The sequence below is a fragment of the Canis aureus genome, chromosome 9 (genome assembly GCF_053574225.1).
Source record: "Canis aureus isolate CA01 chromosome 9, VMU_Caureus_v.1.0, whole genome shotgun sequence".
Lineage (NCBI taxonomy): Eukaryota > Metazoa > Chordata > Mammalia > Carnivora > Canidae > Canis > Canis aureus.
Window position 1 is genome coordinate 18376872 of NC_135619.1, and position 21138 is coordinate 18398009.

The following is a 21138-nucleotide window of genomic DNA, read 5'->3' on the forward strand; positions in this document are numbered from 1 at the left end:
CCTCTTGGCCACTGGACCACCTTCCCTAGAGCAGCCTTATGTGGCATTATCATTAACAATCAACACTATTTCTTAAATTCTTTTCTCGTAGATGAGACCACATTGGCCAGTTTCCACTGCCCCCCCCCCCACCTGACTTCCAAAAGAATGATAGGATTTGCAACCTTCTTGTCCCCTCACCACTTCAGAAGATGGCTATCCCTTAGAATTTCTTTTTAAGATTTTTATTTATTTATTCATGAGAGACAGAGAGAGAAAGGCAGAGATATAGGTAGAGGGAGAGGCAGGCTCCCTGTGGGAAGCCTGATGCAGGACTGGATACCAGGACCCGGAATCATGATCTGAGTCAAAGGCAGAAACTCAACCACTGAGCCCCTATCTAAAGGGTAGGTAAGGTGTCCCTACCCTTTAGAATGTTTAAAGGTCTTGAAAGGTAAGTGTGTCATAGAAAGTTAAAGGCTGGAATGTAAAAGGAGATTAAGGATTTTCCAAGTCATTAAATTTTTAGGATTCATTTTGTGTTACATCTAAGCTTTGGGATCTATTTATTTTAAACATTTCAGTATTATCTCAAACAGTTTTCATTTGAATAGTCCGGGAAATGTAAGGGATTCCTCTCTTGCTAACTAGCATAGAATGGGGCTTCTTTTTGGTCGTATTGAGTGAAACCCGCCTAAAATCTTAACGATTTTTTTGTTCACATAAAAAAAAAGAAAAATGTTAATACTCCTTTTCATTTTTCTTTTTGTGTATCAGAAAAGATGACAAGGTAAATAGTGAAAATGTTTCGTAAATTCCATCTGTTCAGCAAACTTATTGAACAACTGTTATGGGCAAGGCATTCCACAAGATACTAACCAAGAAACACACAAAGGAAAAGAAAAAAGAATATGGGTGTTCACAGCTCTAAATTTAAGGATATGAAATGTGACCACTATGAAATCACACAGGCTTAGAATTTCCTTCTGTCCACTTGCTATCCGTTCTCTTGAAATAAAAACTTCTCTGGCAGAAGGTATTAGTCAAGATGGAAAATGTTCATCAGCATAAATTCTGGGTTTATAACTTAATAAGCAAGAAAAAATATATCCATGTCTTCGAATTGGGTGCAGCCATTTGAAAGTTCTTCACAAACTTGTAAAAGGACACAGGCTTTGGTTTTCTTGAGGGTCTGTAATGAATCCATTACATTAAAATGGCTCTTAGTAGCAAGAGCAAGTAATTATTTGCATTATAAGCTAATAAAATGGAGGGTTCAGCATATTTGTACAAGATCTTTTTTTATTCACTTTTATAGAGATGCTATCCCATTCCTGCTTAAATGAACTTGGGGAGACTGTTCATCATTCAGTATTGTTTAAATTATAAGGCACATATCTGTCATCTAGTTTTTAAATATTTTTCCCCTTTGCTACTGTAGATGAGTAATGTCCATCTTCATTCTTTAAGAATACGCTAATGTAATGATAGTCTAATTTTGACAAAAAATTAAATTAGTTTTTTTATATCTCACATCTAGAAGACCTCTTGACATATTAGAAAATACAATATTCTTCTAAAAGTACACTTTGTTAGCCTTCCTGAACACTCATACTTCAGTGAATTGTACCTTTCTGTTCAAAAAGTGCAGCAAGGCCTCTCACACAAGCAAACCCCCTGGGGAAAGCTCTATTGATGAAGTCAGTCTACCTACTTTTCATGGTACCTACTGGTAAAAGTCGTGGCTTTATCCTCAATCATGATAGTTCATTCTAGATCCCAAAGCTGTTTCCAGGTTAAGAGCATGAGGAAAGGGCCTAGCCTGCCAACAAAGGAGACCCAGGAAGTCTTGTTTCACCCTCTGGTTCTTTTATGTTAGATTTCTAGATTTTACATCCTCAAGGGAAAAAATGCTAATATTAGAGTGAGATGCATTTTGCCTTTACAATGTCCCTGTATGCCAAATACCTACCTGTTTCAATTTGAGGTAGGAAAAAAACTATTTTTATATAATCTCAATTTTATGTAATTTCTCTGAAAGTTGAGTGCCTACTTCTTATTAAGTTGTCAATAATTTCTCTATTAAAGCAAATGTGGAAAGGCAGAAGTTTGTCCTATTGACAAGAAGTTATAATTCTCCAAATTTTGCTAAAAGCTCTTGAATTTTTTTCCCCCTACCAATGACAAGGGACACTTTTCCTGATTTTTGTTTCTGTTAGTAATGAGAATCCCATTTCTATTTATGGCCATTTTCAAAATTGGGACTATTCAAGTAATGCACTCACAACTTACTTTTCAAGGAAACTGCTTGAGAGCTCCCGTATCGTTCCCCTCCCTGCCCTTCCCACTAGTGAATTCCCCCAGAGGGATTTATTACAGATATGAAGTGGAGAATTTAGAAACAGGGCTGATTGGTGGACCCTCCTGCTGCCACTAAAGTTTTCCTGATACCTTCTAGATGCTACTGTAGGATTATATGACTGATTCACTCCTCTCCTTGTCTGCTGGCAGCTAAATGGGAACACTGGCGAGGTGCCAGAAGGGTAGGTAGCCAACCTGCTTGCCCTTGATTGTGCCTGCCAGCTCTTTAATAACAGAAGTAGGGTCAAGTAAGTGAAATCACGAACTGAGGAGAGTATTCTGAGAATGCAAAGGCAGTTAATGTCCTTCCGAGCCTCAGATGGCTGGCAACCCTTGGCAGAGTAATCTATGATTTGTGGCACCTGACCCTTCCACTGTGACTGTTATCTGTGTATTCACTAGAAACATATTTACAGAATCTCTCCATTAGCAAAGATGCCTTATGTGTGATTACCCAATTGTCATGGTCACACTAGGGTTTTGATACAGTTCCTATTCACAAATGAAAAACTGCCCTAAACTAGCACACAGGATTGATTTAAAGCAGAGATCTTCAATCTATAGATCAAGACTCCTTTGGGTAGATCTCAAAGAGATTATCACGGTCTTGCTCCCCCTTCTTCCTTACCCCAGGAGCATATTCCCACCCCCCACCCGGCCCCAACCAAGGCAAGATAGCATCTCCTTTATTCCTTTGAATACAGATTGCTCAATAAAGTGAAGAATAATCAGCTATTAGAATTATCCAAAAAGATGAGCCTGTTTAAAATATACTCCACCCCAGAAAATATCGGAAGAGACCACCCCTTGCTTAAACTCGTTAGCATTGCTCACATTTATATAGTACTTAGCCTCAGAAAAGTACTTTCTCCTCATTTAAAATGTTTTAATCACAAAGGCAGACGGAGTGAGGTCGTAGGCTGGCTTTCTTTCATTCTCATGGAATCAAATACAAAGAACATTTAAAAATTTTTCCTCTGATACAAGTGACAATGAGAACACTTGCTATCAAAAAGTTTATTGGAAAGTTTAAAAGGGGGCATCACCCTTTCCCCCTCAAATAAACCGCACTGAGCCCTCCCGTGCCAGAAAATTGCTCTAGTTCACATCCTATGTTGGCTCCCACCTAAGCATTAACTGATAAAGTCGAAGCAAGTATTTTGGGGGAACCGAATCAAACTCACCAGGAGCAAGTAAGTGGCTATGAATCAAAATAGAAACCGGTAACCCAGAGCCATTAGCATCATGTGTCTCCCCAATGAGATTTTCCGGAAAAAAACATAAGTAACAAAGTCGCACCAGATAAATAAACGAAGGCGATAAACTCACCACACATCAAGCAATAGCACTAGGGTGACCTGACTTGACAGTCACCGCAGGCGACCCTTAAGAACTGCGTCGGGGTTAAATGCCCTGAGAACTGCCGAGATCCCGACGACCCGGCCACGACCCGCAAGGCCGCCAGCGCGGCGAGGAGAGGCTGGGGGCCGGCCCCCCGCGCTCCGGCCCGGACCTGCCGCCCGGACTCAGGCCGCCCGAGGCGCGACGCCCGCCGGCCGGGTCCCCAGGCGGAGCCGCAGGGACCCCTAGGGCAGCTCCGGGACGCACCGGCCGGCGGGCGCGCTGCCCACGCCGTCTCGGCGGCCGCCCTGCGGTGGGGCTCGCGCCGGGAGCGGTCGCGGGAACTCCGCGGCTGGAAGGCAGTCGCCGGACCGAGGCCCATGGCCCGAGCCCGCGCAGGCCGCGTGGCCGGCGAGCGTGAGACAGCTCGGCGCGGGAGCGGGGACCGAGGCGCCCCGTCGGGGACATGCGGACTCGCAGCGGGGAGTCCTCTCGACGCGTCTCTTCCCAGGCGACCTGAATTCAACCCCTAAGAAGATGCTCCAGGCATTAGCGAGGAACAGGGGAAGAAGAGGAAGAGGAAGCAAAAGAAGAAGAAGGAGAAGAAAGAAGAAGAAGAAGAAGAAGAAGAAGAAGAAGAAGAAGAAGAAGAAGAAGAAGAAGAAGAAGAAGAAGAAGAAGAAGAAGAAGAAGAAGAAGAAGAAGAAGAAGAAAAAGAAGAAAAGAATTATTTAAATGGGGGACGGGCGGGAGGAGTAGGAGGAAACCTTACAGAAAAGAAATCCCCATTACCACCAAAACCGTTTCTGAGAAGTCCTGAGGTTTTTACGCCTGGAGATTTCACTTTAAAGGCTGGGGGAAAAAAAATATTCCACTGCTTTTAATTGAAGTAAACAAAGTGCAACAAATCCTAACTCAAATATGATTGCAGTGAGATTAGGGTCTAATTGCTTAGGGTTCAGGTGGAATCTGCGGGCTAAATCCTACAGGGCCAATCTGAATTTCACAATCATTCTGTCAAAAGGAGAGCGATGAGAGCCCACACGCTTCCTAACAAGTCATTTTTAACAGTTACAAGCTTCGCACAAAGACCACACAGGGCGCCTAAGAGATGCAAATCTAATCCCTGGTCATTCTACAGGCCTTCAACAAAGATGTGCTAAACCCTAATAGAAAAGAAATCAGTTCTCTGTCACCAGCCCCTAGTAAAATCTATTAGAGAATGGACAGAGCCTCATCTACAGCAGTTGCTGCAAAGGTTAAGGACAAGTACAAATAAGAGGGACCCAGTTTTGTTTTCCGTGTGAAATATCGGGAGAAGCTAACCCCAAATGAGTGACGGGATTCGATCCGTGGCTTCGCATTCATTTGAACGCTAGAAAAAAGTAAACACACACATTAGGACTTTTGAAGACTCCGTTTCTGAATTTAGGAGACATGAAACAAATTCCCCTCAAAGTTGAAATCCTTGCCTCCGAAATTATCGAAGGCCATAAAGGGGAAAGAGAGGAGAAGGCGCGGGCCCTCGAGGGAGGATCCGGGCTCGAGGAACAGGCCGGGCCGCCTTGCGCTGCAGCACCTGCTGCTCCCGAGGAAAGCCCGACGGCAGAGCCGCAGCCAGGTGCGGACCCGGGGCGCGCGCGGCCTCTCGCCGCTGGCACCTCTCGCCGCCGCCGCGGCCCTCCGTCCCCGGATAGATGGCACTGGGCCCGGGTCCCTCTCCTTGACCTCACCCTGGGGCTCCGCGGGGGGAATCAGGGGCTTCACGGGTCGGGAAGCGGCCCACATGTGCCCTTCACCAACCAAACGAGGCCCAGGCTAACACCTGCGTCTTGCCGGGGTACAGAAGGGTTAATGTGTTGCAGCTCACATGTGTCAGAGAGCGTGCGAGACTCTTAAGAAAGTAAGGGCTCCGGGGCTCCAGGCCCCTGGGAGACTGAGCCCCGAGCCGGCGGGGCCCGGGGCCCGGGGCGGGGCGGGGCGGGGCGGGGAGCGGACCTGGAGGGCTGTGCGCGCTGGGGGCGAGGGGCTCCCCTCTCCGCGGAACGGACCCCGCGGCGGGCAAAGCCGCTCCCTCCCGCGCCGCCGCAGTCGCGGGGCCCAGAGGCTGGGAACGTCCCGGCGAGCGCGACCCGCCCGGGGAGCCGACGGGGGGAGCGAGCCCGGCTCCGCGGAGCGCTCTCCGGGGCAGACGCGGCCCCGCCCGCCTGGGGAGCCGCGGAGGGCAGCGGCTCAGGGCCGGGCGCGGAGGGCCGGGGGCGGGCTCGGCTGAGTCCCCGCGGAATCGCCCAGCCTTTCTCGCAGGCAGCGGAGGCTCCTCCACGTGGTACCTCCTTCGAGGCCGCGCTGGCGGGGACAAAAGAGGGCGCTGTCCAACAGCCAGGGGCGGAAAAGACCCAGGGCCTCCCCTTTTTCTGAAGTTCCTTTTCCAACTGCACGGAGGAGGGGTGGGGCACTTGGGCGGAAAGAAAGGATTTTTGCCTATTTTCCCGGAAGTTTCCGGAAACCACTAGTTCTACTTCCCCAGGCTCCCCTGAATTTTTTTTTCCTCTCCGAGGTGTGGAGCCCGAATGGCCAGGCGGGAGCTTGGGGAGCGAATAACAGTCCCTGGTCCCTCGGCTCCCTAGCCCTTTCGTCTGCTCTGGCAGAAAGTCTCTATTCTTGAGGACTGGCAGGAGGAAAGAAAGAGGTTGCTTGATTCGCCTCTCGGTTCAGAGAAGACCACCATATACACGTCTTCTGCGTCCTCCTCATCCCCTTCTGGGCCTGTCAGGCCACGTGTGCGCGTTAGGTGGGCGCCGTATTCCTGCCTCCGCCTCTACCGACATTAATTGAATTTCTCTGCGCGGCTGCTTCTCTTTGCTTCTGTCACGTTTCTCGGCAGTCCTCTGGTAGGCTGACCTTGGTGGTCCACTGGGCCTTGTACTACTCCCCCCACCCCCACAACGGGCCTCCCATATGGGCTTTCCTGGCTTTCACTCTATATGGCTCAGCACTTCCACTTTGCCTGTTTTTCCTTTTAGTACCGACATTAGGAAAATGATACCGAATTGCCTGGGAAGTGAGACTGCAGCCAGGAGGCTGGAATTGGACAGGCAAGCACGCAAAACATAGGCACTGAAATGAAGAAATAGAAAACGAGTGCAGTGAAGTAACAAATAAAAAGTAGATGATAGAGTCGCAGCACACTATAAATCCAAGAATATCATGCTCCTGCGGGTGACCTTTCAGTCCTAATGAAGGTGTCCCACATTTACCTTGGGAGACAGGGCTGGGGCTCCCTGAGGAAGGCAGGCTAAGTTTCTTCTCCGTGATTGGGAGTGCTCCTGAAGACGTGTGCCAGCAATCCCCAGCCTGTGTGTTCTTGGTCCCCAGGGACGTCCTGAAGTGTGGGAAGGAATCACTACTACACATCAGCCACCACTCCTAGAAATGGCCACATGGTCACCCTGTCCCTATGGAGCTGTCAGGTGGCTGGAACTTCCTGCCCTGGAAGCCTGCTCTGGCTCTCTGCTGCTTTGGGACACATTCCTATGCACCCCCTCTGCCAAGACTAGGCTGGGCCCTGTCCTAGCCTGAGTGAGCTAGCTCACCTTCACGCTAGTGGATTGGGTCCTGCTGGTCCCAGTCTCACCCACACCTCCTATCAGTTGTAGTTCGGTCCTCCTCGTGGTTTGCAGAAATAGGGAGCTTGGAGACGCCCTGTTGTAGGAGGCCTGCCTGACCGTACCCCTCCACTCAGGATGGCTTAATGCCTCAGGACCACTCACTTGCTTAACCACACAGAATGAATTCTAGAGAGGGGGAAAAAAAATCTAGTGAGTTTACAGCTGGTGTGTGTGTGTGTGTGTGTGTGTGTGTGTGCTCGCGCGCACATGAAGGGTGTCTTTAGATCTTTGTGGTCTCTATAACTTGACATCTGTTAAAGAGAACACTGGGGCTTTTAGGAAGAGTTTTGCAGAAAATTGAGCAAGCTGGCAGGAGCTGTGCAAAATCCGCCCCCCGCCCATCTATTGGTTTTCCTTAGATCTTTCCAGAGGTGAAAATGCTTTGCAAGGACGTTTAAAAACATAACGCCTGCCTAAGAGGCACTAACTTGAGGTTAATAGATTATCCCCTTTCAAAATAAAAATGAAATCGGCAGGAAGTACATACTATTATTAGACTGACTTTCTTTCTACCAGAAAGTTCGTTAGATGTTCCTATGTGAGCAGAGACGGAATCTGTTTTCTGTAGGGAAACTCCTCGGAAAAACAGCAGCAGTTCGCTGGCTTTGTTTGCTTTTGCTTATTTGTCTAAAGAAAGATCGTGTTTTCAGATCTTTTTTTTCTTTCTTTCTTTCTAAAATCCCATTCAAGCTAGGGTTTGAATAATCATCTTGACCCAGTGAACTAATTCTCTATGTATTTTGGGGTCAAACTTAACGGGAAATTTCGACTCATCCGCACATCAGATTTAGCGTGGTCTCCAGAAGGGGCTGGGGGCTGGGGGCTGCGGGCTGCGGGCTGCGGGCAGACCGCTCAGAGCCGAGGTTGCTCCGGGCGGGAACTGAGAAAGGGCTGGAGAGTCACCTGCTAGCCTGGCGGGGGGGGGGGGGGGGAGAACGGGGGAGGGAGGAGGGGGGACGGGGGCGGCGTCGCGAGGCTGGGTGCGAGCAGAGTGCGGCGGGGGCTGCGCGCGGGACGGGAGACCTCGGGTGGGCGGGGTGAAGCCTGGCCCTGGGGTTGGCGGAGGCGGCGGGGCGGGGGGGGGGGGGGACGAAGGGGTGGGGAGTTCAGTGGCCGCGGGCGGAGGGCGGAGGTCGCGTACTTCTGCTTCTCTTGGTTCTGGAACTGAAACTTTCTGGGACGAGAGGACGTAAAATAGCTCAAGAGTTTAAGTGCCCGCACTTCCAGCGGAGTCCCCTGACAACAGACTTGAGACCGTGGGGCCTCTAGGGGCCCTTAGGTCTTTGGCGGCGCAACCGGGAGGCTTTGGTCAAACTCTGCGACCCGGCCCCGCAGACGCCCTGCTGGCCCCGAAACACCCCGGCAGGGCTTCGCGACTCCAACCCGCGAAATTTTAGCCCCGAGCAACTCTTCTGGCGGCCCTTCCTTTAAAAACAAGTTTGAATTTTATATCAAATTTTGTACCCGTGTACTCTTCACTAAATGACTATTAACCAGCACGGAGGAGAAGCACAAACGTGATTTCTCTCTCACCTTTCTTGCTGTTTCTCTCCCCTCTCTAACCACGGAGTCTCAATTTTCTAAGCAATTAAGCTATATATACAACAGGAATATTCGATTTCAAATGCATGGGGACTAAAGATTGATGCATGCGGTCTGAGGCTAGAAGAAAATATTTAGTGCTTGCCTGTAGAGTCTGTCACCCATCATCTGCTCGGAAAGCGCTCTGTATCTTTCAGCGTGTCCGGCTCTTATGATTGCAAATGGCCCTGTTTTCAAATGGAAATAAGACTTGCAAACTGATTATGTGTATTGAATCGGAATCACTCCCTAGATCCTCTTGTTTAAAATGTATTGAGAAAAGGATGATGGCTGCAGACCTCTGTAACCGGCTCCCTCTCTTCTCAGGGAGGTCGATCTATTTTGCAACTTTTTGCCATTTGAGCTTGTTTCAGCTAGATAATTACGTTCCCATTGTGTTATCTGCCCAACCCAGAGATAGTACACACTGCCTTTCAGCCGGTTCCCCTGCCATCTCCACTAGCACCAACCCTTAAAAATCACACACACAGCACATACTTATCCATCCGTCCCAATGCTTGGACCCAAAGCCTGGCTATAACCAGCATGACTCAGCTGTCACAAACGCTAACAGAACTCCACACACTTTCACCAGGCGGCTGTTCCTCTTCTCTCCCTTCCTCTCCTTTCCAGTCCCGTCTCCTTCCCTCTCTTCTCTTTTGTGCGGAACCACATACACACAACCCTCCAGCTTCCACAGACACCCAGCCAACAGAATCTAAGTATTTAGCCATGGGGAGAATTTTCAGCAACTAATGTTGGATGGGTGCAGCATTCTAGTTTTTAGAAAACATTCATAGAGGAAGGTTAATGTCAACTGTTCAGGATGCATGAAGCTTCTTGTATGCTACCATAGATCTCAAAGATATTCCCTTTACCCTTATCCAGTGCTAGATTATGACTGTGGGTGAGTTGGCTTTTTGTGGAATATTTGCAAAGAATCTGCCATTTGATTTCAGTGTGAAGCCAGTGAAGTGCATATGGATACCTGAGCTTTCCCTGCTATGGGAGTTGTAGATACGATACACTGCAGTACTTCCAAAGTTTACTCCACCTAGGCCTCAGCCTCAGCGGTCCAACCAGGAAAGCAACCAACGTTTCAGTTCGTAGTGCAGGTTGGTGAGTATTCATGAACTAGCTACAACTTCGGTCTGCCCTGGCAAGGGGCGGGGATGTATGCTCCGTGCACGCCTTTGGTGAAAGGGTTGCAATTCTTTCTGAAGCACACTCAGAAGGGGGTGGGGGGGGAGAAGCCGGCCCAGCCTAGCTCGGCACCCCCCCCCCCTCATTTAGTCCCCACCCAGAAAAACGGCGCCTTGCAGACCTCAAGGCACCGTCGAGTGGCGAGGCGGGGAGAGAGGTTTAATCCTCTTTGGCTTCAGAGTCTCCTCTGAAAAAGCCGGTCGCTCCAAACCTGTCTAGAAACCCAGTGCTCCGGAGGCGCCTGCAGGGACCCTAACCATGCCGGGTTTGCTGTATACACCGGCACCGCCAGATTTGTTAAACCATTGACCTGTTCTCCCAGGTTAGCACAGAGGGAGCCGCCGGCTCAGAGGAAGCTGCTCTCAGTCCTCTTCGTGTCATTACGGTAATTCCCAGGTTTACATCTGCGCGCGCGCACTCAGCTGCGTGTGTGCTGGGGAGATCAGGTAAAGCGGTCGCGCGCGGACCAAATAAACCCTTGTTTTCCTAGAGCTTTGGCCACCTTCTGGCAGTAGTGAGAGGGAGAATGCTAGGCAAGGTGGAGGCCCTACTATTGTGGATGATTCTTCCACAGACGGTTCCCCTGCATAGGGACTGGGGAAAGGTATCCAAGGACACTTTTCATTGCCTGACATCTCTGGTTTGGTAGAAGTAACACCATAAACAATCACCGAAAACCCGAGAAATGCAACCTTTAACCCTCTACCAACAGCCTGGTGTTATTGACAATTTCATCTGGCAATCAAAGACAGGACTCCTGGAAATGTCGGAAATGGGGAGAGGGAGGAGAAAAGTTTGTCTTTTTTCTTGTCGTCGGACTACACTCAGACCTGCCCCTCGCATTTCCACTACGCTGTGAAGACCAGAATAGGAGGGATGTTTGCTATAAATGAGGGGCAGAAACATTTCCATTTGATTTTGTTAGCTGGCCCATAGTGTTCATACCGACAATATCTGTTAGTGGATAATGTAGGTGTGGCAAATGACAATTTTTGTTATAGATTGCTTCAAGAAGTCTCAGCTACTTGTGTCTCTGAGAGCACATTTATTTTCTTTAAGCACAAAATTTAATATTTCCCCCAAATATAATTGGTTCTCCAGAATTTCAAGAGAAAATAAATTAATATTCCAATTTACAGTAGACAAAACTAAAAAAAAAAGTTTTTCTTTACTTGATTTTTAAAGGGACACTCGGTTTCTTCGGCGTCTTAATTGTGGTAATGAATGCATTCAACTCTCTTGCATCTAGTAGGTTCAGTAAGATCCTCTACGAAGAGAATCCTACATTAAATCTCTTCTTTTTGAATATCTTATAAAATAGGTATATGAGATAGATATACATGCATATACTTTTATAATACATACAGAGACAGGTGTCTGTATGCATCCATTTATACCTACAAATGGAGTGGTCAGAATCAGATGTGAATGTCATCTTGAAGGAAAGAGTCCTCTTTAACAAGACCTATTGCTTGCAATTATTTCCATATCAAGCAGAGTAATAATAATAATAAATTTACATTGCAGTGCCCTGCAAATAACTTAAAAAGAAATAAAACAAGAAAATGGATTTAAATCTCATCCTTTCCAAAACTTCATTACAACTCATAATAACAAAGACAATAAATGTTTATGAAGCAGAGACCAAATGGGAAACATCAGATGAGAAGCCTGGGGCTGTGCCTAGATGCCCTCCAAGTAGGGCATTAGGTCACTATCAGAGAGAAACACAGCCTGCCACTTCAGCTGTGGCTTCAGATGAGGCAAAAAACTGTGCTGTCAAGTTGCTGAGCCTGCTCCTCCTCTGCTCCTTTGAGAAAAATCAAGTTGAGAAACACAACTACACGGGAAGAGGGAGCATGCAGACCTTGGGCCTCCTTTTCAATGAAACACATTCTTTCCACTACTCTTATCCATACCCAATGCCTCCAGCCACTTGGGTGGACAAACTCGCCACAGAGGGTGATTGGGGATAGGACCCTCCTTCCAGAAACTACTGCCCAAAGAAGCACAAGAAAATTTTCTGTGCTGCAAGTTGAGGCAGGAGCCCAAATCGAGCCCCACAGAGGGTCACTTGGTGCCAAAAAGAACCCAATTGCACAACCACAAGCACACCAGTCAGGAGGTCAGGGAGGGCCAGAGGAAGGTGGTGCCCAGCATCTCTTAAGAGGAACCTGGCTGAGCAAGGAAAACATTCAGGATCATGCCCCCAATATTCATCTCTGTCACTTTCCTTCCATTCTAAAAGAAAGACGCATTTGAAACAAACAAGCCAGCAAACCATGCCTAAGAGCCGTATCATCTCAGATTCACATTTCCCAACAGGCTTTCTAGTTCTCCACAAATAATATCCCCGCTCAGTCTGCTCCCCGCTCTAATAATTGGGGGAGGGGGTGAGCGATGTCTAGAGAGACTGGAGACATTCGATCAGAATTCAAGGCAGCTTCTCACAACTCTCTTGTTTATAGAAAATGAATGTCTGCCTGGCTTGCTTTTAGTTCTGGAAAGGGGTCAGTCTTTATCAGCACGGTTCACACAGATCCTGGATTTTTTTTCCCTTATCTTAAATTGACCCGCTTTTAAGATAAAGACATAATAGAGAAAGCATTGACCTTACCTGGTCCCTAATGAGTTGGAAGTCAGAAAACCCCGCTCTCATTTCCTCTTATCTCGAGTCGCCTGAGAAGAGACTCGCGCTACCTTTTGTGCACGCCTGGAGATAGCCCCTCACCGACGCGCTTACGCGGGAGAGCGCGCTCCCGGGGCGTGCGGCCCCAAAGTCTCAGAATTCCTCCCTGGGGTCTCAAGATCGGAGACCTCCAGGCCAGCCCAGGCCTCACCCTGCCCCCAGGAGGATTTAAAATCCCTTGGAAGGCTCCCGAGCTTGTCTTCCCCTTTGAAAGGCCAAGTCCTAGGCGGCGAGAAGACCAGGCTCCCGCCAGGCCCGGGGCCTGGAGCGCGCGGGGCCTCCTCCGCCTCCAGGAGCAAGTGCTCCGAGCGAGAAATCGCGCCTTCGGCTCGGGCCTGGGTCTGATTTCACTCGCGGGCCCCAAGCTTCCTCCCTCGGGGCCAGCCCCTATCCCAGAGCCGCTGCCCCGGCTGCTGAGGCATTCCCTGCCCCCACCCGCCTCCCGGCCTTGAGGGCTCCAGCTGTACCCACAAGTGTCTCTGTTGGGGGCGGCGGCAGCCCCGACTCCCTTCTGCCCGGCTCAGCGCATCTCTGTCCCGCTCTTCTCGCCTTCCCTGAACCCAGCCCAGGCCCCGGCCCGGCCGACTGAGAGGGCGGCTTTCCTCCCTCCGCGACGCACAGCTCCGGGCTCCCCGGCTGGGGCGGGGGTGGTGTGCTGCTTTGGGATGCTAAACATCAAACAAGCCAAGCCTGGGGTTTCAGGCCCCGAAGCCACTAGAGCCGCTCTCCAGGGCTCTCGAGAAAGTCCCCGTGTTTACTTGGCAGGATGGGGGTGGGGGAGAGGAGGAGGAGGATGCTATCCGCAAAATCTCCCCCACTCTCCGCAGCCCTGGGGGCTTGGGGATGGGTGGGGTGCTTGGGCGGGGGTGCTCAGCTTCCCCCCCTACGTGGGGAAGCTTCTGACCCTTCCAGGGCTTCAGCGCCAGGTACATCCCCAAAAGGCTGATTTCTCTAGGCCAGAACCTGGGCCAGAGATGCTGGAAATCTAGGGGAGAAGAAATCCAGGAGAAGACGACAATCGGCTTCGCAGAGGGTCACCGAGATGTGGGGTGGGGACCGACCCCAGGCTGAGGTCTTTTGATGCGTTCAGCGCGCACCTATTTCCTTATCAGAAAGCTTCAGCCTGCCTTCGAGGGCCGCTCCTGAAGCTGCTACAATCTCCCGGCCAGAAGCTGGAGTTGGTGAAGCCCGGGTGATGGATGGAGAGAAGCGGCCAAGTCTGTTAGTCTCGGTCCCAACCGCAGACCCGGCTGAACTCACTTTCCTCCCCTTCCCCGCCCCCAACAAGTAAACAGACTTCAAACTAAGCCGGCTCTAGATGGCAGGGAGAAGAATGTATTTCATAAAACTCCATCCAGCCCAAGGGTGTTAAGGCCGAGGGTGCCACAACCCACTAAAATTGTGACTCTCAGGCTCTGGCTCTGAGCTAAGATGGGGGGGGGGGTGGGTGGGTGGGTGGGGAGACCGCCTTGCGGCTGACCGGAACCCCGTAGGCCCACCGGCTCCAGGTCAGACTGGTGCTGGGCCTGGGGCAGGTTAAGTGGAAGCTCCCATCGCCAGGGAACTGAGACCTTAGAGCAAACATCTCCCAGCCAAGCCCTGGTGGAGCTGTGATTTGATCACCTACATACCCTGTCCCAGGACCAGGGTTGCTCATTTCAACACAAGTGTTCAAACTTTACTGATTTTTGCATGTTTTCCAAAATGTGAGGCCTGCTGAGATTTTCCCCAACCAGCACACTCTGTAGACCCAAGCTACCATCCTCAGATTCTCTGAGTCTCTTCTGGGTATTGGAAACCATATCTCAGCAGCCAGATCCCTGGGGAAGAAGCCCACCCTGGCCCCTACTTCTAAGGCACCAGGGGCGAGGAGCCTTTAGAAAGTCAACAAAGAGGGATTGCTGGTCTGGAGCAAGGCCTTGGCCTGGGCAATTTCCCTCACAAGTTCCTAGGGGTGGGATTAGGTGAAAGTTGGGTGAAAAGAGAGATGGAGACAGAATAAGATGAAAAGAGAGGAAGAAAAATGAAGAGAGGCAAGAAAGGAAAAAGAAAGATGAAATTCTAGGCATGAAGCGAGTACATGCCAAGTATGAATCAATCCCACACAAACACTTTCAGGCTAAGGGGGACCCACTCGGCCACTTTTGCTAGGTAGGTATATCGAAGGTGACACGGAGCGGGCAACAACCCATCTAGGGACTATGATTTCTTTCTGTCCAGAACCACTCCTTCCTCCTCCCCTCCCCAGGGCAACCCTGAGAGTTCCCGAACAACCACCTCTAGGCACCAAAGAGACCGGGAAATTTGAAGTGAGGAAGAAAGATCGAAGATGATTTCTTTTTGCTGGCGTGGCAGGGTGGCTGGGGCAGCGAGAAGTAGGGAGCTGGGAACAGGAGAAAGATTCCTTACTACGAAGATACTTAGGAGCCCCTGAGATGGAAACCGATGGAACAAAGAGAGAAGCCCAGGTTCCAAAGTCCTGCTTTCAGTGGCCCCAGGCCAGTAGCCAAGTCAAAAAATATCCCAAGGCCGGAAAGACCCTGAGAGGCTGGGGATCCATGTGTAGCCTTGTTTGTGAATAGCAGTTTTAGACTGGAAATGAGACCCAGATAGACTTGCCCACGTTTGAAAACAGCCTCCCACAGAAATTCTAATTCCGATGAGGCTCTGCAGCAGATTAGAAATAAGGATTGGTGTTGAAATCTATAGGGACCATCCATCTGTTCAGTAAAAATGGTCCCTCATTCAGGATTATTTAAAATGTATGTTATTTAAAACATTTTAAAGTTTTAATCGTTGACTAAGCTGCATAAGACCACAGTAGACACTTCTGAGGTTTTAAAAAAAAAAAAGAGAGAGAGCCTGGCTCTGAAAACTAGTCCTTTGGTCTCTTTCTCTTCTGTTCTCCTTTTCCTTCCTGATGGAAGCAGTTTACCTTTTACCCCCTCCCTATTGCCAAGATTCAGGGCTGCTCAAGGTTTGGTTCTACTCAATTTGGAGACAGAACAAAGCTCCATTTCCCTGTGGGACAAGGACTCTGGGCCCAGCTCCTTAGCTGGTTTAGGATCCTTTCAGCTCCCAAACAATTCCAATCCCATCAGGCCAATGATGAGCCACCCCCCCCCCCCCCCACACACACACCACCAAAAATGCCTTTTAAAGCCAAATCAAAATGAAACAAAAGGTGGACTTTTAATCAGAAAAAGAATCCTTTTAATTTGTATAATTTATTAGAAGCTTCTTAGGAACTATATTTAAGCCAGATATCTACATAAGTTACAACAGAAAAAGACTGACGCTGCAAATACCAAACTGCCAAATAATATACACAGATTTGTCAACGCCCATAAAAAATATGATGGGCTAGGGATGGGGACTGGGTTTCGTTTGTTTGTTTGTTTTTACAACAAAATGTACAGATTACTAAAAACTAGGTGTGTAGTCCAACTTTTGACAGCGTTTTACAGCTACAAGTTCACATCAAACATAAAACAATTTTAGCCAGGGCTCTTCCCGGGGCTGAGCCTGGGCGGCCAGAGGGCGCTGGGAGGGGGCATTTCCTTTGTGTCAATGACATGTGGGTCCCATCGTAGAGTCTTTCCTCTCCCCAGCCCCCATCTCCCCTTCAAAAGAAATCCTGGTATTTACAAGCGAGTCCGCCTTGCTGGCACAGTGTACCCAGAGTGAAGTTTGCGAGCTTTAAGAGTCCAGAGCCGTATCCTCGTAGAGCCCTCTCCAAACTGCACCCTGCCTGAGCGAGGGAAACCCATTTCAATCACCTAAAAGACACCCCCAGAAGCTGTTTTTGTTATGTCCTTCTCTGTTTAAAGACTCCTTAAAGAGTTGGATTCACTTGGTTGCTTTTGTTTTCTTTTTAAAAAAAATTCCCACAAATTTTAGAAAAAAAAAAAAAAAAAGACGTCCAGCAGTTTGGCTTTTGTGATTTTTTTTTTCCCCCTTGGTCTAAACGGGACAGATTCTTAAGAAAAGTCGAAGCGCAGGGAGCGGCGAGTGGTGGGTGACGTGTGGCCGGCAGGAGGGAAAGCGATGAGGCAGCGCGCTGGGCCCGGCCCGGCCCGGTGTCCTCTCACCAGGTCCGACCATATAGCAAGGTGGAGCAGGACATGGTGCCATAGTCCGAGCCCGAGGAGTTCAGGTGGGACAGGCTGGAGACCTGGCCCTGGAGCGCCGCGGGGCTGGCGGCGTGGTGCGCCAGGTCCGGAGACTGGCCCGCGCTGCCCGGCTGGTGGCCCGGGTGTGCCCCCAGGCCGGGGCCCCCGCTGCCCACCGAGATAGCCGCGGCGGCCGCCTGGGCAGCCTGCGCCTGCTGCTGCGCCTGCTGCTGCGCGTGGCCTTGAAGGCTGCCGGCCCCCGGCGCGGGGGCGCCCGCCTGGCAGGGTTTGCCGTCTTTCACCAGCACCGGCACGGCCACGCGGCGCGGCGACTGCTGCTGCGCCTGCTGCTGCTGCGGGCACCCGGCGCCCCCGCCGCCGCCGCCGCCGCCGCTGTCCTGCTGCAGTTGCTGCTGCGCCGCCTTGTCCTTGGCTTGGCGCTTCATCTTGTAGCGGTGGTTCTGGAACCAGATTTTGACCTGCGTGGGCGTCAGGTGGATCATGCTGGCCAGGTGCTCCCGCTCCGGCGCCGACAGGTACTTCTGTTGCTTGAAGCGTCGCTCCAGCTCGTACACCTGCGCCTGGGAGAAGAGCACCCGGCGCTTCCGGCGCGGTGCGCTTGGCAGCGGGGCCATGTTCTTGCTCACGTCCCCCAGCGAGCCCAGGCCGCCCATGCCGCTCATGTTCATGCCGCTCGCCGGGCCCATGAAGCGGGAGACTGTAAGCGACAAACGCACAGCGTCGGCGGGGGCCGGGCCGGGCCGGGCCACCTCTGCCTTCCGCGCCCCTGGCCGGCCCGGCCCCCGCCGACGGCGCCCTCCTCACCTGGGCCGCCGCGGCCGGGAGCGGCCTACGCGCCGCAGACGGCGCCTGCCCCGGGCCGCGCCGTCGAGGGAGTTACTGGCGGGCTCCCCGCCTGCACCCCGACTGCCTCCCTCCATCTCAGCGCTCCAGCCTGCCGGCCAAGGAGAGGGGCCGCTTCTGATCCTTTCTTGCCCAACCCTGGCCAGAGTCGTTGGGCTAGCGGGCCCCGAGCGGCGAACTGGGCCCAGACCAAGAGCCGGGGTCCCACGGTAGACCCCGACTTTTGGAGTTCGGGAGAGTGGGGTGTTCACTTTCAAAGCCTAGAGCCGCCGACGCTTTGCCTCCTGGCCGCTCTCTCCTGTCAGCCCCAGGGAGGGCACTTGTGCCGCCTACTTGGAGCCCCCTCTGAAGCCGCGCACCCTGGCACCTGCCTAGGCTGCAGAGCCGGCCGGGCGGTCCCCGAGCGTGTCTCAGTGGGGCAGCCTCCCGCCCGGCCAGGCCCGCCTCTCGGCTCCCTGCTAGCCCCCGGCTCCCTTAGGCTTGGGGGGGGGGGCGGGCGGGAGGGCGATCCCCCGGCTCCCCGAGGTCTCCTGCGCGGAGCGGAGCCGAGCTGCCAGTCGGCCGCATGGGGAGACGCGGATACTAGCACCTGCCCGCAAGACCCCAAGAGTCCCGCCTGGGACCCCTCAGGCCAGCAGCGGGGGGAACCCCAGCTCCCGCCCCTGCTCCCTGGCGCGGCTGCCGGGCCGCCCGCCGGGACGCCCAGTGCGCAGCCGGAGGCGCGGCGCCCTCGGGGCTGCTCTCCCGGCGCCTCCCGCCCCCAGCCCGCGGCCCGGCGGTGGGGCGGCCTCACTTACTGGCGGGGAAGCGCGGGTCGGGGTTGGCGCCGTACCATCCGGGGCCCGAGGCGCTGTTCCGCATGGTGTCCTGGTAGGGCGGCAGCTCGCTCATGTTGCCCAGGTTGCCGTTGCAGTAGCCCCCCACGGCGGAGTGCGAGAGCTGGGGCACCCCCGCCGCCGTCATGTGGTAGGCGGCGGTGACGGCGCCGTGGTGCCCCACGGCGTGCTGCTGCATGGCCGCGGCCGGCGGAGCCGCCTGGCCCTGCCTGTACGCCGCCAGCGGAGCCCCGAGGCCGCCGCCCTCCATGCCCACTTTCTTGTAGCTTTCCTCCAGGGGACTCAAGATGTCAGACACTGAGAACGGAGTCGTGTGCTTTGGACTCATCGACATGATTCGGCGGCGGCTGGAGGAGGAAGGAAGAGGAGGAAAAAAAAGGGAGAGGGGGAAGGCGAAGCCTCGCTGCTTTTTTTTTCTCCCTTTGCCAAATATTCTGGTGTTACCTTAACGCCGATCTTGTTGGATGTACACGTAACCGAGTGGACCGAGTCCGCCTTAATTGGCTTGAGTGGAGGCTCGGGGGCTGCCTCGCGTTTGTTTTAGCCCGGCGCCAGGTTTTAGGCAGCCACCAGAGGCGGGGCGTAAGCGCTAAAGCAACAAGACAATAGAAGCCTACATCTTGCCCGAGATAATTAGCTTACATGCTGATGACAAGGTAAACACCTTTAAGTTTCACTTGTCAGGATTTTTAAGTCTCAAAAAGGGAGAGAGAGAGAGAGAGAGAGAGAGAGAGAGAGGCAGAGACGCGACCCAAAGCATTTCTTTTCCCCCTCCCCCGGACACCCCCACCCCATTTTTTGTGGGGTGCGGGCGGCGCGCAGGGGGTGGGGGGAGACGGGGGAGGGAAAGGAGGAGGGAACCCAGGGAGGGGAGGGCAAGAGGTGGGGTGAGGAGTAGCCGAGGAGGAGGGATGGTGGGGAGGAAGGAAGGTGAATGCTGCTTTGCAACCAACTTTCCGAGTTACAAAGTGAACCACTTTCCAGTGCAGCCGGGGTTCCCGGGCGGGGACAAGTCTTTAGAGGGAGGGGGCCAAGGGACGGGGTAGGGGTTTCACCTGAGCCTGCCGGGGCTGCTCCTCCCTCCCGCCGCGGCCTCCCAGCCCCGCGCCTTCCCACTGCCTCCGGACCACATCGGGCTTCGAGGCGCCGAGCCCCAGTCGCCACCAAACGAGCTCGCGAGTCTGGGGACGAACCCTGGGGCCGCACTGTTGGTCTGCGGGTCTGTCCGTCTGTCTGCCTCTTCTGCCGCCGTCAGAGGGACACCTCTGCTCCCCGCCCCCTTTCCCCCTACCCGAGAGAGAATCCCAGCGGGCGGAGGGGACGCTGAGCAAGGGATCGGCTGCCTCCGAGAGGCTGTCCCAGATCCCCGCGTCCCCCTCCCCCCACCTCAGGGTCTTCTCAGCGGTCCAGGGCCCCCTGCATCACGCCCCCCCCCACCCCACACGCGGTTCCCTTTCCCCACCCCCATTCCCGGCCAAGGCAAGCACGCTACTGGCCTCCAGTGCTGGGAAGCTGGGGTGGGGGCTGGGGGGCACTAACCCAGGGCCATTGCTGAAATTGCCCCACCTCGAACAAACCTGGTGTCCCCGACCCTCGCCCATCGCCCGGACACGCGGGGTTCTGGGGCTGGAGCTGACTTTCCGAGGACATCACAGCCCCAGCACCCGAGCCCAGAGCCACGCTGTTTTCCCCTCTGATGCTTCAGGGAGGGCGCGGGCAGGGAGCGTCGTGAGTACCCGCCCGCCTGTTGCCGGGCGGAACTGAGCCTGAGCCCCGGCGGGACCAGCTGGCCGGGAGGGGGCGAATCCCGAGGCGCGAGCAGCCCAGCGGGCGGGAGGCTGGGCTGAGGCTCGCCTCCGCCCGGAGCTCAGCCATGCAAAAGTGCACTTGCTTCCCCGGGAATAACCAAATATCTTTGTTTAAAGTGGCGGCGTAAATGGCCAGTCGCTTTGTGGCCACGCTGGATATTAGTAGATGAGGATCATTCTGCTTCAATTGGGCGCCTCTCATCCGGCGAGCAAGAAACTGCTTAGGAGGAAGTGGGTTTCCTGTCTGCGCGTTCCCAGGCTTCAAGTGTGAGCCCCGCGCCTTGAGGGTCCTTGGGCGCCTGGAGAGGGGGAGCTGTGGGCTGTCGCTCCCCGGCCGGGCGAGAGGCACCCGCGGTGCTGCTCCGGCCAGGCCCCGGGCCTCCAGCCCAGCGAACTACGTCGTCGCGCCCTGCGTGGCGCAGAGATCCCGAGACCCACTTCGACTTTCCTTCCTTGGATTCTAAATATTTTGCTGTTTGGGTTCGGTTTTTGAGTCCTTTTAGCCTCCTCTCTGCGCTAGGGGCTGGGAGGGTGGAGCTCTCCCTGGCCAGGCTAGGGCCTCCAAGACACTGCGGGCACCAGTTAAGGAGGCTTCTCGAATTTGTTTTCTGTTTTCACGTTTTGCTTCCCCTCCTTGTAGAGAAGGAGTTCCCAATGATGTACAGACACTTTTGTGAACGATTTAATTCAGATTAG

The 21138-nt window shown here is 52.9% G+C and overlaps 1 protein-coding gene and 2 long non-coding RNA genes across 8 annotated transcripts in view; 1 reads left to right on the top strand and 2 right to left on the bottom strand.

Moving 5' to 3' along the window:
• LOC144320467 (uncharacterized) overlaps window positions 1-13537 on the bottom strand; it is a 23944-nt gene extending 10407 nt beyond the window's left edge. For both annotated transcript variants that reach the window (XR_013386040.1, XR_013386041.1), the window contains exon 1: window positions 13294-13537. This is a non-coding gene — a long non-coding RNA (uncharacterized LOC144320467). The remainder of the gene's footprint in view (window positions 1-13293) is intronic.
• A 2454-nt stretch (window positions 13538-15991) lies between these two features.
• On the bottom strand, window positions 15992-20812 carry NKX2-1 (NK2 homeobox 1). 5 transcript variants are annotated; one of them, XM_077909054.1, is made up of 4 exons: window positions 20212-20812; window positions 19690-19921; window positions 18596-18981; window positions 15992-17652 (listed from the first exon to the last, which is right to left on the bottom strand). In XM_077909054.1, the coding sequence occupies exons 1-4, from the start codon at window positions 20282-20284 to the stop codon at window positions 16910-16912; spliced, it is 1434 nt and encodes a 477-aa protein (XP_077765180.1). In that variant the 5' UTR covers window positions 20285-20812; the 3' UTR covers window positions 15992-16909. The 5 variants fall into 5 exon arrangements, with proteins under 5 accessions (XP_077765180.1, XP_077765181.1, XP_077765184.1 ...); XM_077909055.1 differs by lacking the exon at window positions 19690-19921 and adding an exon at window positions 19079-19223 and having other exon boundaries at window positions 20212-20807; XM_077909058.1 differs by lacking the exon at window positions 20212-20812 and adding an exon at window positions 19079-19223 and having other exon boundaries at window positions 19690-19826.
• LOC144320470 (uncharacterized) overlaps window positions 18839-21138 on the top strand; it is a 29862-nt gene continuing 27562 nt past the window's right edge. Inside the window, exon 1 of the long non-coding RNA XR_013386045.1 lies at window positions 18839-19290. This is a non-coding gene — a long non-coding RNA (uncharacterized LOC144320470). The remainder of the gene's footprint in view (window positions 19291-21138) is intronic.